Genomic DNA, 15,899 nt, shown 5'->3' on the forward strand with positions numbered 1-15,899 from the left:
CCTTTCTCAGACTGATGTCAGGGGAGGGGGCGGGACAAGGATAGAATGTAGGCAGAGATAGTAGGACTGGTGGGAGAACTGGGAAAAGGGAGGGGATGGGGAGAGAAGAAGAGAGAAAGAGAGAGAGAGAGAGAGAGAGAGAGAGCGAGAGAGAGCGAGAGAGCCCCCTCCACTGACATCAGTCTGAAGAATGGTCAGGATGCTTTCAAGAGAAAGTTAGATAGAGCGCTTAAAGATAACGGAGTCAGGGGATATGGGGAGAAGGCAAGAACGGGGTACTGATTGTGGATGATCACAGTGAATAGCTGGCTCGAAGGGCCGAATGGACTACTGCACCTATTGTCTATTGTCTATTGTCTTATCCTTTATAAAAGCACGAGTCTTTTAACCAACGTAGAGGAATCAAGAACCAGAGGACATAAGTTTAAGATGAGGGGAAAGATTTAATAGGAACCTGAGGGGCAACTTTTTCCATTCAGAAGGCAGAAGGTGTATGGAATAAGCTGCCAGAGGAGGTAGTTGAGGCAGATACTATAACAAACTAGAAGACTCTTGCACAGGTACATGGATATGAAAGGTTTAAAGAGATGTGGACCATATGGCATTGGGGTCGACATGGATCAGTTGGGCTGAAGAGCCTGTTTCCTTGCTGTATGATTGTATGTCTATGATCATCGTTGATTGTCTTGGAATGTTGGTATCACAGGCAAATCCAGCACTACTGACCTCTACTGCTTGAGAAAGGAACACTCTTCACCTTGGCATGGTGGCGCAGTGGTCGAGTTGCTGCCTCACAGCGCCAGAGACCCGGGTTCGATCCTGGCCAGGCGTGCTGGCTGTGCTGGTTGTGTTTTTGTGTGTACGTATGCGTGCGTGTGTGTGTGTGTATATATATATGTATATATATATATATATATATATACACACATACACATACACATACATACACATAAATATATATATATATATATATATATACCAGACTAAGTGGGACCCGTTGGGTCCCATGTTCGCACAGGAGGGCTGGTCCCCCAACGCAATATTCCACCTCTCCACCAATTCCAATCTGGAGCGCTAGTATGGGTGTTGTGGGCTGAAGGGACTGGTCTCCAGAGGGCTAGTATGGACATTGTGGGCCAAATCTGGAAGTGGGGGCGCTGTTGAACGGCTGCGGCTCGCCTGCAGTCCATCTGTCTTTACTTTTTTTAGTTGTTGTTTTTGTCTTGTTTTAGTCAAATTTTAGTTATTAGGTTGTGTTATGTGTGTGGGGGGGGGGGGGGGGGGGGGCTGAAACATGGTTTTCTGTCTCTCCCTTTGGGGGAATGCGACTCTTTCTGTCGTATCCCCCCTACTCTGCCTCCGTCTGCGCTGAGGCCTAATGGTGGAGCTGGCGGCCTCCAACTGCGACCGACCTCGAGGCTCCGGATGCAGAGCCAGCCGGGACTTACAACTAGAGGCTGGCCGTCTTCGAGCTGTGGCGGCGTTCCGACGTTCCAGTGGCAGCGGCACGACTCGGGGCTGAGACTGTGCTCATGTGGCTGAGGCGGCATTCCCGCGGCGGCGACCTGAATCCGGGGCTCGGCCACGGGCCTGTGGACGTCGGGAGCTCGCAGGTCACAGGTTGGTGCCTGTTTTCCGGAGCTCCCGCGGCAACAGCTGCATCTGCTGGACTGGAGGGCGGCAGCTTCGACCACCCCGGGCCGCGGAGCTTGAACCGGCCCGTTCGCGGAGCTCGGTTGAGCCGCGGGACTGACTACCATCGCCCGGTGGGGTAACAACATATCGCCTCAGCACAGAGGGAGAATGAGGAGGGAAGAGACAGTAACTTTAAGGCTTTTGCCTCCATCACAGTGAGGAGATGCCTGGTGAACTCACAGTGAGGAGATGCCTGGTGAACTCACTGTGGTGGATGTTTATTTGTGTTTATTGTGTGTTTTGTTGTTTATTATTATATGTATGACTGCAGGCAACGACATTTCGTTCAGACCGAAAGCTCTGAATGACAAATAAAGGATCTAATCTAATCTAATCTAATCTAATCAAATGGATTCTTGGTGTGTCAGCTCAGTCACTCAAGCCTGATGTGCTGGCAGCTCACTCACAGCTGGTGGGCTAGCATTTGACTCACGACTATTCCTTGAAATTCCATTTCAAGCAGGGTGCAAGGCCACCAAATTCAAATCCATTTTCCTACCACTTCAAGCAGGGTGCAAGGCCACCTAATTCAAGTGCAGTTTCATACCACTTCAAGCAGTGTGCAAGGCCACCAAATTCAGGTGCAGTTTCATACCACTTCAAGCAGGGTGCAAGGCCACCATAAATCCACCATAAAACCACACAACACAGTTCAGTAGACATTCAGTGTGTTCAGTTGATTCACAGCTCAGACAGAGTTGTGACCTCTCCCTCCCCCATCATGCAGAGACTGAGCCACACCCACACTTCCGGGTTTTATAATCCCTCCCTCCTCCCACCGGAAAAGGTGTGGCTTTCATGGCGTGATTGACAGTAGAGAGATTCTCAACATTTTTTAAACACTAATAACACTTTTATTTTTCATTGATGGGAAGAATCCTCTGCACCTGATGAGTGGAGGGGGACTGAGTAAGATGGCCAAAAATCACAGCCGTAAGTGTAGCGTTTTATCTAAAATCAATTTACAGTGCAAACAGAAAGTTGTCAAGTTTAGACCACCAACCATTTGCACTGCTTTTACTTCAACCCAAACACCCAACCAACCATTTGCAGGGTTTGAAGTAAAATCACTGCAACTTCCTCCTCCTCGTTGGCCTACCAACTGGATTGGCGCGTCCTTTCCTGCCGGGGACTGGACCAGAGCTTCAGCAGCGGTAGTGCAGCGCTGGATACATCGCGGAGTTGGCGATGCCTTACCTGGGATCGCCGTTTGAAGCTCCGGAGTGTTGGGCCCGCTGCTTCAACATCGCGGAGTTGTTGTTTGCGGATCTAGCAGCGTGGGCGGCACTGACCATCATCGCGGAGTCCTGGGACCCTTTGCCGGGGGCCGCCAGCGTTGAATCTCCGCCCAGCTCGGCCTGTGGACTTCGGGAGCCGCGGACCACGGTAGGAAGTGGCCGATTCGGAATCCAAGTCGCTGAGGATGTTCTTCTGTCCCGATGTCGGAGTTCCATCATCCCGGCGAGAGGGCCTGAACATCGAGCCGCCCCGACCATGGGGTGAACATCAAAGAACATCAAAGAGGAGGTTGACTGAACTTTGGTGCCTTCACTCACAGTGGGAAACTTTGATACCGCTGTGTGGGGATGTTTATGTTCAAGTCTATCGTGTTCTGTGCTCATTATTATTCATATGGCTGTATGGTGAAAATAGCATTTTGTTGTTTCTGTACTTGTACTCTGCACAATGACAATAAAGTTGAGTCTAATCTAATCTAAAAATAACATCAATCTGAACGCAAGTTGACACAAACCCTGTCAATTTCGTTGTACATGGTTCATGTTACAATGACAATAAAGAAACTATTCTATTCTATTCTACATGGGAGGCTTGTTCCCCCAACGCAACCCATTCCCCGATATGATATTCCACCACTCACCCATTCCCCCAAACTCCAGCACTCACCCATAGCCCCCAACTGTGCAGGGGCGGATCCCCCAGCACTGCCTCCCCCTCCTCTTGCTGCGAGGACTTTATAAAAGAATGCAATTGCCTCCTCCACCTCCTGTTCAGCTAAACACTTGCTGGAAGTTTTGCCGGAGTGTTCCTCGTTAGCTGGGCCAGCAAGGATTTTAGCTGCTAAATTTTTCTTAAACTTGAATTTCTAAAGTTAAAATAGACAATAGACAATAATCAATACACAATAGGTGCAGGAGTAGGCCATTCGGCCCTTCGAGCCAGCACCGCCATTCAATGTGATCATGGCTGATCATCCCCAATCAGTACTCCGTTCCTGCCTACTCCCCATATCCCCTGACTCCGCTATCTTTAAGAGCTCTATCTAGCTCTCTCTTGAAAGCATCCAGAGAAGATTCAGATCAGATCAGATTCAACTTTAATTGTCATTGTCAGTGTACAGTACAGAGAACCGGCCTCCACCGCCCTCTGAGGCAGAGAATTCCACACTCACCACTCTCTGTGAGAAAAAGTGTTTCCTCGTCTCCGTTCTAAATGGATTACCCCTTATTCTTAAACTGTGGCCCCTGGTTCCGGACTCCCCCAACATTGGGAACATGTTTCCTGCTTTATGAATAACTTGTAAAATATAACACCAATCTGAATGAAACTTGACAGACCACCAAAGGACAATGGTGAGTACGGTGGTGCAAAAATGTTAGCGCTAACCTGTACCGTTTTGGCGTAGGTCCTTGATTACACACATATACGCGCATGGATAGATAGATTGATAGATAGACAAACGAGATGAGAGTTTTAGTTAACTAGTCAACTAACAGCATTCAGTAGCTAGACAGACTGTCAAGACTGGTGATGGATTGTGGATCTTGCAGGATGTCTTATAGGGGAAGTTATTGAGCTCTATGGCGGTGAGGCTAATATTAGCGTGTGTTTGTCTTGCAGTGATTGTGATGTGCATGCACTCTGTCTTCATCGGAGGCCAGGAGCAGTCAACCTTCCTGCGGCGAGCTCACGACATCGGATTGACGGATGGCAGATACGTCTTCATATCCTACGACACGCTGCTCTACAGCCTGCCCTACAAGAATGCAACCTACTCCGCCCTGAGGAACAACTCCAAACTATCAGCCGCCTACGACGCTGTCCTGACCATAACAATGGCCTCAGAAGAGATGTCCTTCCACGAGGCGTTCTCAAAGGCACAGGAGAGTGGGGAGATAACAACATCCCAGCCTGCGGAAGAGGTACATGGGCTGAACCCAATGGAAAATTACCCTGGGAATATTGGAGGGGGAGGCATGGTGGCACACCGGTAGAGTTACTCCATATCTCAGGAAGGTTGTCTTCTTGTTGCGAATGAAACATAAACCAAAGGAATAGTTAGATCTCAAGTCGGGTGTTGAGTAGCCAGGTTGTTGTCTCTGTTGGTGTCAATGTCTGCCGGGCCCTGAGTTCCATTTGGTGGGTGGTAGAGCGGGCACCCAGAGATGACATGGTTGGCTGTCTGCTGTTAGAGAGGGTCCAGAGGAGGTTTACCAGAAGGATTGGGTTAACATATGATGAGCGTTTGATGGCACTGAGCCTATACTCGCTGGAGTTCAGAAGGATGAGGGGGGGGGGGGGGGGTCCTTATTCAAACTTATCGAATATTGAAAGGCCCGGATAGAGTGGATGTGGAGTGGATGTTTCCACTAGTGGGAGAGTCTAGGATCAGAGGTCATAGCCTCAGAATAAGAGGACATTTAGAAAGGAGATGAGGAGGAATATCTTTAGTCAGAGGGTTGTGAATCTGTGGAATTTGTTGGCACAGACGGCTGTGGAGGCCAAGTCAGTGGATATTTTTAAAGTGGAGATTGACATGTTCTTGATTAGTGCGGGTGTCAATAGTTTTGAGGACAAAATGCAGGAGACTGAGGTTGAGCGAGAGAGATAGATCAGCCGTGATTGAGTGGTGGAGTGGACTTGATGGGCTGAGTGGCCTGTTTCTGCATGGTATCTCTGAACTAAATGAAACCTGTCAATGTTCAATTCTGTTGGGGCATCATGATGCAATAGACAACAGACAATAGGTGCAGGAGTAGGCCATTCGGCCCTTCGAGCCAGCACCGACATTCAATGTGATCATGGCTGATCATCCCCAATCAGTACCCCGTTCCTGCCTTCTCCCCATATCCCCTGACTCCGCTATCTTTAAGCGCTCTATCTAACTCTCTCTTTAAAGCATCCAAAGAATTGCCATCCACTGCCCTCTGAGGCAGAGAATTCCACAGATTCACAACCCTCTGTGTGAAAAAGTATTTCCTCATCTCCGTTCTAAATGGCTTACCTCTTATTCTTAAACTGTGGCCCCTGGTTCTGGACTCCCCCAACATCGAGAACATGTTTCCTGCCTCTAGCGTGTCCAAACCATTAATAATCTTATATGTTTCAATAAGATGTCCTCTCATCCTTCTAAACTCCAGAGTGTACAAGCCCAGCCGCTCCACTCTCTCAGCATATGACAGTCCCGCCATCCCGGGAATTAACCTTGTAAGCCTACGCTGCACTCCCTCAATAGCAAGAATGTCCTTCCTCAAATTAGGGGACCAAAACTGCACACAATACTCCAGCTGCAGTTGTACAAGTCGTCGGTGCGACCACACTTGGAGTACTGCGTGCAATTCTTGTTGCCTATCTATAGGAAGGATGGAAAGGGTACAGAAGATGTTTGAAGGGGTTGAGCGGGGCGAGTCTTTAACACATCATGTGGTGGGTGCCTGGAACGCACTGCCAGGGGTGGTGGTGGAGGCAGATATATTAGTGGAGGGATATGGGCAATGTGCAGGTAGATATGTGATGATAGACACACAAAATACTGGAGTAACTCTGTGGGTCAGGCAGCATCTCTGGTCGGAGCCCTTCTTCTGACTGAAAGTAGAGGTGGAGGAGGGTGTGCAAACTGGAGGGAAGAAAAGGCCAGGACAAGATGAACCTCAGGAAGGGTGGAGCCCACAATGGTCCATTGTTGGCTGGGGAAGATGTGATAACAAGCGGGATACAAGGAAGCGGACAGTGGAATGGGTAGGACGACCAGGGTGGGGGAAGTGGAGAGAGTGGGGATGGGAGGGAATGGAGGAGTTACTTGAAATTAGAGAAATCAACGTTCATGCCGCTGGGGTGTAAACTACCCAAGTGTAATATGAGGTGCTGTTCCTCCAACAGTTTGCGCTGGGACTCACTCTGACAATGGAGGAGGCCCAGGACAGAAAGGTCAGATTGGGAATGGGAGGGGGAGTTGAAGTGCTGAGCCACCGGGAGATCAGGTAGGTTAAGACGGACTGAGCAGAGGTGTTCAGTGAAACGATCGCCGAGCCTGCGCTTGGTCTCGCCGATGTAGGGAAGTTGACACCTGGAACAGCGGATACAGTAGATGAGGTTGGAGGAGGAGCAGGTGAACCTCTGCCTCACCTGGAAAGACTGTTTGGTCCTTGGGCGGAGACAAGAAGGGAGGTAAAGGGAAAAGAGGTAGTATCTCCTGCGGTTGAAGGGAAAGTACCCGGGGAGGGGGTGGTTTATGTGGGACGAGTTGACCAGGGAGTTGCGGAGGGAACGGTCTCTGGGGAAAGCAGAAAGGGGCGGAGATGGGAAGATGTGGGCAGTGGTGGGATCCCGTTGGAGGTGGCGAATGTGTTGGAGGATTATATGCTGTATGCGACGGCTGATGGTGTGGAAGGTGAGGACAAGGGGGACTCTGTCCTTGTTGCGAATGGGGGGAGGGGGAGTAAGAGCGGACCAATATGATATCGAGGAGACCCTAGTGAGAACCTCATCTATAATGGAAGAGGGGAAACCCCGCTTCCTAAAGAATGAGGACATCTCCGATGCCCTGGTGTGGAACACCTCATCCTGGGTACAGATGTGGCATAGACGGATGAATTGTGAGTAGGGGATGGAGTCTTCACAGGAAGCAGGGTGAAATCATTGATAGACCCAAAGAACTGGAGTAACTCAACGTATCAGGCAGCACCTCTGGAGAAAAGGAATAGTTGACATTTCGGGTCGAGACCCCTTCTTCTTTGTGAAAAGAATTGTATCCTATCCTCCCTGGGGTCTGTTGGTCAGGAAGTCAAGGATCCAACTGTAGAGATGAGTGCTGGCACCAAGTCCCATGAGTTTGGTGACAAGCTTGGAGGTATAATGGTCTCGACCTGAAACGTCACCTATTCCTTTTCTCCAGAGATGCTGCCTGACCCGCTGAGTTCCTCCAGCATTTTTGTGTCTATCTTTGGTTTAAACCAGCATCTGCAGTTCCCTTCCTGCACATTTAAGGGCCTGTCCCACTTGGCCATCATTTGCGCATCACGCAGATGGTGCGCGAAGATTTTGTACATCCCAAAATCCTGAGGTGCCGCTCGACCGCGCATCACTGCCTATGTCACCACGCACCATGCGCACATCACGTGTGTGTCACAACGCGCGCGTCGTGTTGTGTAAATGATGTCGAGTAAATTACATGCAAATGACGGCCAAGTGGGACAGGCCCTTTAGTATAAAAGTCATTGTTGGTGGCTCTGAGCAGGTCCTGGTTTGTTATCCTAGTTCCCGCCCCCACTGCGTGGACAAATGTTGGGCTTCTTCTTGTGCTGAAACATTAAACCCATCTCATCTCATCCTGCAGGTTTCTCCTCTATTTGGAACCATATATGACGGTGTCTACTTCATCGCCAAGACTATGGAGAATGTGCTAAGGGATGGGGCCCACATCTCCGGAAGGACCCTGGCCAACCATACCAAGTTCCTCAACTTCACCGGTTTCAGCCAGAAGCTGGCGACCGGAGAAGGTGGTGAGGGGATAGCTGACTACGTCATCTTGGACACAGACGGGAGAAGTGACCGTCTCTTGCCAACCTACACCATCAATATGGTGACTGAAACGCTGCAGTACGGAGACACTGACATTCATTTCCCTGGGGGATCACCTCCAAACGCCGACTCATACTGTTGGTTTGAGCCAAATATCATTTGTACAGGAGGTAAGGATTCAAGACCGTTCAATTCATTCATTCATCATCGTTAAAAACATTAGCGACGCAGTGGTGCTGGTCTCCAACGGTAACGGTGACGGACGCACCACACATCTCTGTCCTCCAGTTCCTGCCGACTTCCGCCGCTGGAAGTACAGGATGTTGGTGTGTGTGCGGTTTATCATCATTCCTTACAATGCCGTGTACGACAGTGATCGCAACTTCTACTGAAGTGTGGATGGTCGTTGGCTCGCTAGGAGCTCATCCGCCCTTTGACAGGTCTTGTTTTTGGTCCTGCTGGGGGTCCACAGCCCCCTCCTCACCTGGCAAACCAGGTGGGGGAGATGGTTTAGTCGCTGACTATCCGACCATGGAGCAGGTAGCACGGGATTACATGGTACCCGTGGCGGGGGAACTGCCCCCGACCGCTCAAGGTTTTTAAATTTCCAATTGACTTTCTATTGCAGTTCGATCTATAGTTATAGAATCATAGAGCAAGGACACAGGCCCTTCAGCCCGACTCACCCGACAGATGGCACAATGGGCTAAGTGTTCGGCTGGCAACCGGAAGGTAGCCGGTTCGAATCCCGCTTGGAGTGCATACTGTCGTTGTGTCCTTGGGCAAGACACTTCACCCACCTTTGCCTGTGTGTGAATGTGTGTGAGTGATTGGTGGTGGTCGGAGGGGCCGTAGGCGCAGATTGGCAGCCACGCTTCCGTCAGTCTGCCCCAGGGCAGCTGTGGCTACAGAAGTAGCTTACCACCACCGAGTGTGACTGAGGAGTGAATGAATAATGCGATGTAAAGCGCCTTGAGTATTAGAAAGGCGCTATATAAATCCCATCCATTATTATTATTATTATTATTATCCCATCCAATTATATGGTGGTACTTTATTCATAACATTGAAACAGTGAAGCTTAAGCTCACTACACATAAGCTTCTCCTTCTTCTTGCGTATGGCGTGCACAGCCTAACCTTGTAAGACATCTTGTTCTGTTTGTGCACGCCAGGTTGATTGCATTCGTCGAAACAGGGTGGACCGCATGAAGGTTGCAATCTCCCACATAAGCAAGAGAGAGTTAGATTTACAGTAAATCTTAGGGCTAAGGGCATCAAGGGATATGGGGACAGCCTAACAACTGCGGAACGATAGCGCAGCGGTAGAGTTGCTGCTTCACAGCGCAGAGACTCGGGTTCGATCCTGACTGCGGGGGGTGGAGTTTGTACGTTCTCCCCGTGACCTGCGTGGGGTTTTCTACGGGTGCACCGATTTCATCCCAGAGTCCAAAAACATGCAGGTTTGTAGGTTAATTGTCTTTGGTAAAAATTGTAAATTGTCCCTCGTGTGTGTAGGATAGTGTCAGTGTGCGGGGTGATCGCTGGTCGGCACGGACTCGGTGGGCCGAAGGGAATGGTTCGCGCTGTATCTCTAAACTAAACAGCTGCAATTCATGCAGCTTCAACAGACAGAGCAACAAACACACCTCAAGCGAATGAGGAGACGACTCACGACCGTACAGGCGACATGTCGCGGGGTGAAGCCTGTATGGTCGTGAGTAATCGCCCAAAGAGTCGTACCTTGTTCTGGTGGCCGCTGGATTTTCAACATGTTGAACATTTTCTGCGACCTGCAACGACCTATGAAGGGTGCCGGCCGTCGCCGAAAAAGTCGCGTAAGTGGGACAGGCCCTTAAATTCTTGACCTGCCCACAAAGGCCAAGCTAGTCTCATATTCTTCTAAGCCTTGGCAAGTATGATCACAACGTTTTAGAATCATTGAGAGTGGTACATGGCTATGGAAAGTTTAGAGGGATATGGGCCAAAAGCAGGCAGGTGGGACTAGTGTAGATGGGACGTGTTGGTCGGTGTGGGCAAGTCGGGCTGAAGGGCCTGTTTCCACACTGTATCACTAAATGACCTTTCCTTTCCATGTACCTGTCCAAAAGCCCTTGAAGTGTCGTTATACCACCTCAATCATTTCCTCTGCAGCTCTTTCCATTTACCCACTTTTAGTTTTTAATTTTAGAGATACAGCGCGTAAACTGGCCCTTCGGCCCACCGAGTCCGCGCCGACCAGCGATCCCCGCACATGGACACTATCCTACACACACCAGGGACAATTTACCCATTAATGCCAAGCCAATTAACCTACAAACCGGTACGTCTTTGGAGTGTGGGAGGAAACCGGAGATCTCAGAGAAAACCCACGCAGGTCATGGGGAGAAGGTGCAAACTCCGTACAGACAGCACCCGTAGTCGGGATCGAACCCGGGTCTCCGGCGCTGCAAACACTGTAAGGCAGCAACTCTACCGCTGCACCACCGTGACACTGAAAACATTTCCCTACAGGTTCCTATTCAATCTTTTCCCTCTGACCTTACACCTAGAGCTTGATCACAAACACAATCACAATCCTCCCCTTCTCTGCTCTCCCTCAGCCCACTGGCTCCACCTCTCCCTTTCTTCTCCCCCCTCCCTCCCCCCCCACTCTCACATCAGTCTGAAGAAGGGTTTCTGCCTGGAATGTTGACTATTTCCTTCGCTTCATAGATGCTGCCTCACCCGCTGAGTTTCTCCAGCATTTTTGTCTACCTTTGATTTTCCAGCTTCTGCAGTTCCTTCTTAAACATAATCACAATAATACTTTATTAGCCAAGTATGTTTGCACCATAAACGAGGAATTTCATTTGCCAATCCAGTCATTCCTTTATCTTGAGAAAACAACTTTGAATTATCCCTATCTATTCCCCTCGTGATTTTGTACACCTCTATGAGGTTGAGCCTCATCCTCCTGCATCAAAGGAATAGTCCCAGCCTGCACGACCTCTCCCTCTAGCTCAGACCCACGAGTCTTGGCAACATCTTCTCAAATCTTCTCTGCACTCTTTCCAGCTTTAATGACATCAGGGTCCATGGTGCGGGATGCTATCTGCATAGAGCGGCACAGTGGCGCAGCGGTAGAGTTGCTGCCTTACAGCGCCAGAGACCCGGGTTCGATCCTGACCTCGGGTGCTGTCTGCACAGAGTTTGTATGTTCTCCCAATGGCCACTTTCTCTGGGTGCTCCGGTTTCCTCCCACACTCCAAAGATGTGCAGGTTTGTAGGTTAATTGGCTACTGTAAATTGTCCCTTGTGTGTAGGATAGAAGTCGTGTACGGGGTGATCGCTGGTCGGCGTGGCCCTGGTGGGCAAAAGGTTCAGTTCAGTTTAGTTTAGCTCATTGCCATGCGTACCAAGGTACAGTGACAAGATTTGTCCCCGATCCTCACTGGGGTCTGGTGGGCAGGAAGTCAAGGATCGTGACACCAAGTCCCATGTGTTTGGTGATAAGCGTGGAGGTATAATGGTGTTAAAGGTAGAGCAGTAGTCTATGGAAAGGATTCTGATGTTGGTGTTTCTCTTATCCACCTTTTCCAGGCATTAGTGTAGGGCATTGTCTGTGGACCTGTTGGGGCGGTAGGTGAACTGTAGTGGGTCAAGGCCTCTGTGTAGACTGGATTTAATGCATCCCATTACTAGCCTGTAGCCATAACTAGTCTAGAAGGGCTGTACATGATTGGATTTGGTGTTTAGTTGAGAAGGTTGCGGATAGTAGATCAAATGCTTCTCCTCAAACTTGTTGGGTATTGTTCAACCTCCCAGGCTGTTTAAATGATGCCTGATGAAAGGATATTCACCTCAGGCCCAGCGGACAAGTGTTCTCCCGCGACACTGTCACATAAAGGGCTGAAAATCATCCATTCATCAAAAATCCCAAAAATCCCAAAATCCCGTTGGTGTATCAGGTTGCACTCTCCACGGATGCTGCCTGACTCACCCAGTGTTCCCTTAATCTTTCACCACTTTCAGTTTCATTTTTAAATTTTAGATTCCTTTTTAAATTTTAGATTCCTGTGCAGTAATCATTTTTCATTTCTCTCTCCTTTCTCCCCTTATTTTCTTTTTTTTTCTTTTTTTCCTTCTTCCTTTCTTCCTTTCTTCCTTCCTCCCTTCCTCCCTTCCTTCCTTCCTTCCTTCCTTCCTTCCTTCCTTCCTTCCTTCCTTCCTTCCTTCCTTCCTTCCTTCCTTCCTTCCTTCCTTCCTCTCTCTCTCTCTCTCTCTCTCTCTCTCTCTCTCTCTCTCTCTCTCTCCAGGCATTGAGTTAAAAGTCGTAATCCTGGGCTTTGCGTTAATCATTGGCCTTGCTCTCTGTGGACTTGTGGTGGCTTACTTTATCAGGTAGGATCTTTATCCATCCATTGCTCCTTTGTACGGCGATGAGCTTGGGTCACCTGTCGGACCCTCAGCTGTGGGGTCCGCAGGAGCCCGCTGTTCCAGGCGTAGACTCCGGGCAGATTCCCAGCGGCACGCACTGATCTTGTTACTTTTTCAGACGGCGAATCCAACACATACAGATGGTGAAGGGGCCCAACAAGATCATCATGACCTTCGAAGATCTCACCTTCATCAACCCTCAGCTCAGCAAGAAGGTGGGTATGTGGCTCCAGCTCTCTCTTTGTCTCTCTCTCTGGTGGAATATGAGGGCAGACACAAAAAGCTGGAGTAACTCAATGGGCCAGACAGCATCTCTGGAGAGAAGGAATAGATGATGTTTTGGGACATAATCATAGTCATAATCATATTTTATTAGCCAAGTATGTTTTGCTACATATGAGGAATTTGATTTGCCGTACAGTCATTCTGATAAAAAGCAACAGAACACACAACATACATTTTAAATCATTCCGTCAGGGTGATCAAGCTCCTGCATCGGGGGGAATCTCAGCTCCCCTGCGCCGGGCGATCTACCCCGGGTCAGGGCGAGTCGAATGTCGTGCGGCTTTTGGAACTTCCCGACGTCGGTCTCAACCCGAGACTGCGAGCTCCTTGATGTTAAAGTCCGCAGGCCGCAGTTGGAGCGTTGATCCCAGGCAAGGGATCAGCTCCAATGGTAACTCCACGGCCCCGCGGTGGGACTCAAAGTTAATCCCGAGCGAGGCCTCCAGCTCCATGATGTTAGGCCGCAGATGCGACCGGAGATACGATCCGGAAATCAATCGCATCTCTGGCAAGGTAAGAGATTGAAAAAAAGTTTCCCCTGACCCCCTCCCCCCACATAAAACAAACCGGAGAACTTTAACACAAACTTTTAAAACACACTTTTAAAAAGACGAAAAGGACAGACAGACTGTAGGCGAGGCTGCCATCGAAGCGCCACCTGGTGGAATTAAGTTCTAAAGCAGAATTAGGCCATTTGACCCAAAGATCCTATAGCGTGCACTCGACCAATAAGACGTAGTAGGGTCATGGGCAGATTCATGGGTAATTTACAGCCCCATTCCCGTAACCTTCTGTCTCCGCACTCCTGTCTTTGCTTTGCCCATGGTGTCCACATCTTGTCAACAGAGTGATCAAATGAATGACAGTGCAAGTTTAATACAATTATCAACTCAAACACAGCACAAAAGCCATTTAAAAAGAGATTTAAAAAAAAAAAAAAAAATTTTAAAACATTAAAAAAAGAAAATTAACAGAATTATAATTTATTGACATTAATCATTTACAAAAAATAACAGAATTATCAGGAATGGACTATCTTGCTTGTTATAGGATCTTTGGTTTGACCCTTCATGTCTACTCCACCACTCAATCATGGCTGACCCATCTTTCGGGAAAAAAAACCCACGTGGTCAAGGGGAGAACGTGCAAACTCCGTGCAGTCAGCACCTGTAGTCAGGATGATGGTGGATGATGGTGGAGGCAGACTTTTGGATCGGCATGTTCTATGAAAGCAGAACCAATCATGTGGTTTACTTGAAGGGCCAACATCAGGTCAGTGGGCTGAATGGTCATCCATGCCCTGGATGATCACCAGGTCACAATATCTGACACATCATGGACCCGATTGTGAAGAAACAAGGAACTGAAGATGCTGGTTTTCACAAAAAGGCACAAAGTGCTGGAGTAACTCAGTAGGTCAGGCAATATCGCTGGAGAACATGGCTAGGTGATGTTTCAGGTCGGGATCTTCAAACATCATCTGAGTTTAGTTTTGTTTATTGTCACGTGTACCGAGGTACAGTGAAAAGCTTTAGTTGCGTGCTATCCAGTCTGTGGAAAGACAATACATGATTACAATTTAGCCATTTACAGTGTAGAGATACATGATAAAGGAAAAAATGTGAATGATGTTCAGTGCAAGATAAAGCCAGTAAAATCCGATCAAAGATAGTCCGAGGGTCACCAATGAGGTAGATAGTAGTTCAGCCCTACTCGCTAGTTGTGGTAGAATGTGAACAGCTGATAACAGCGGGGGAAGAACCTGCCCCTGACTCTGGAGGTGTGCGTTTTCACACTTCTGTACCTTTTGCCCGATGGGAGAGGGGAGAAGAGGGAGTGGCCGGGGTGAGACTGGTCCTTGATGATGCTGCTGGCCTTGCCGAGGCAGCCTGAGGTGTAGATGGAGTCAATGGAAGGGAGGTTGGTTTGTGGTTGGAAGGCAGGTGGGTGTTTGGAACACCTATCCTTGTTTCCAGAGATGCTGCCCAACCCTCTGGGATCCTCCAGCACTCTGTGCCCTGATTGGGATCTTGTGCCTTGAGAATGTGACTCCTGATTAGACTCAGCTCATCAATTGATGCTGAGTAACGGGCTGATTGTTAACAGATTCTGTCAGGCACGCCTTTCCAATGGTTCTTCAGTCTTTTTAACGCAGCAAGCTTGCTGCAAGATCAGATGGATTAAACTCTGGACACGATGGACACAGTTGTTTAGTTTAGTTTAAGTTTAAAGACACAGCGCGGATACAGGCCCTTCAGCCCACCGAGTCTGCACCGACCATCCATCCCTGCACACTAACACTATCCTACACACACTTGGAACAATTTACAATTATACCAAACCAATTAGCCTACAAACCTGCACGTCTTTGGTGTGTGGGAGGAAACCAGAGCACCCGGAGAAAACCCACGCAGGTCACAGGGAGAACGTACAAACTCCGTACAGGCAGCACCCGTTGTCAGGATCGAACCCGGGTCTGTAAGGCAGTGTAAGGCAGCAACTCTACTGCTGCCCCACCATGCAGTCTCGATGGAACTCATCATACTGGTAGTGGTTTATCATTGTCACATATTGTGAGTTACAGCAAGAAACTCTGTTTTGTGTGCTAACCAGGCAAGTCACACCAGACATGAATGCATAAGCCAGTCTAAATGAGAAAAGTTAGGGAAGCACTGTGTCACCGCAGGAGAGTTGCTGCCTTACAGCGCCAGGGACCCTAGTTCAATACTGACTACGGGTGCT

General features: G+C 49.0%; 1 protein-coding gene across 1 annotated transcript in view; it reads left to right on the forward strand.

Annotated features, from left to right (window-relative positions):
- The window catches only part of LOC116974743 (retinal guanylyl cyclase 2-like), a 74,737-nt gene that overhangs the window by 10,538 nt on the left and 48,300 nt on the right, over positions 1 to 15,899 (forward strand). Inside the window, exons 3-6 of the mRNA XM_033023457.1 lie at positions 4,555 to 4,856; positions 8,270 to 8,624; positions 12,752 to 12,836; positions 12,991 to 13,087. Coding sequence (XP_032879348.1) covers positions 4,555 to 4,856; positions 8,270 to 8,624; positions 12,752 to 12,836; positions 12,991 to 13,087 — 839 coding nt within the window. The remainder of the gene's footprint in view (positions 1 to 4,554; positions 4,857 to 8,269; positions 8,625 to 12,751; positions 12,837 to 12,990; positions 13,088 to 15,899) is intronic.

Source organism: Amblyraja radiata, chromosome 6, assembly GCF_010909765.2.
Source record: "Amblyraja radiata isolate CabotCenter1 chromosome 6, sAmbRad1.1.pri, whole genome shotgun sequence".
Classification (NCBI taxonomy): domain Eukaryota; kingdom Metazoa; phylum Chordata; class Chondrichthyes; order Rajiformes; family Rajidae; genus Amblyraja; species Amblyraja radiata.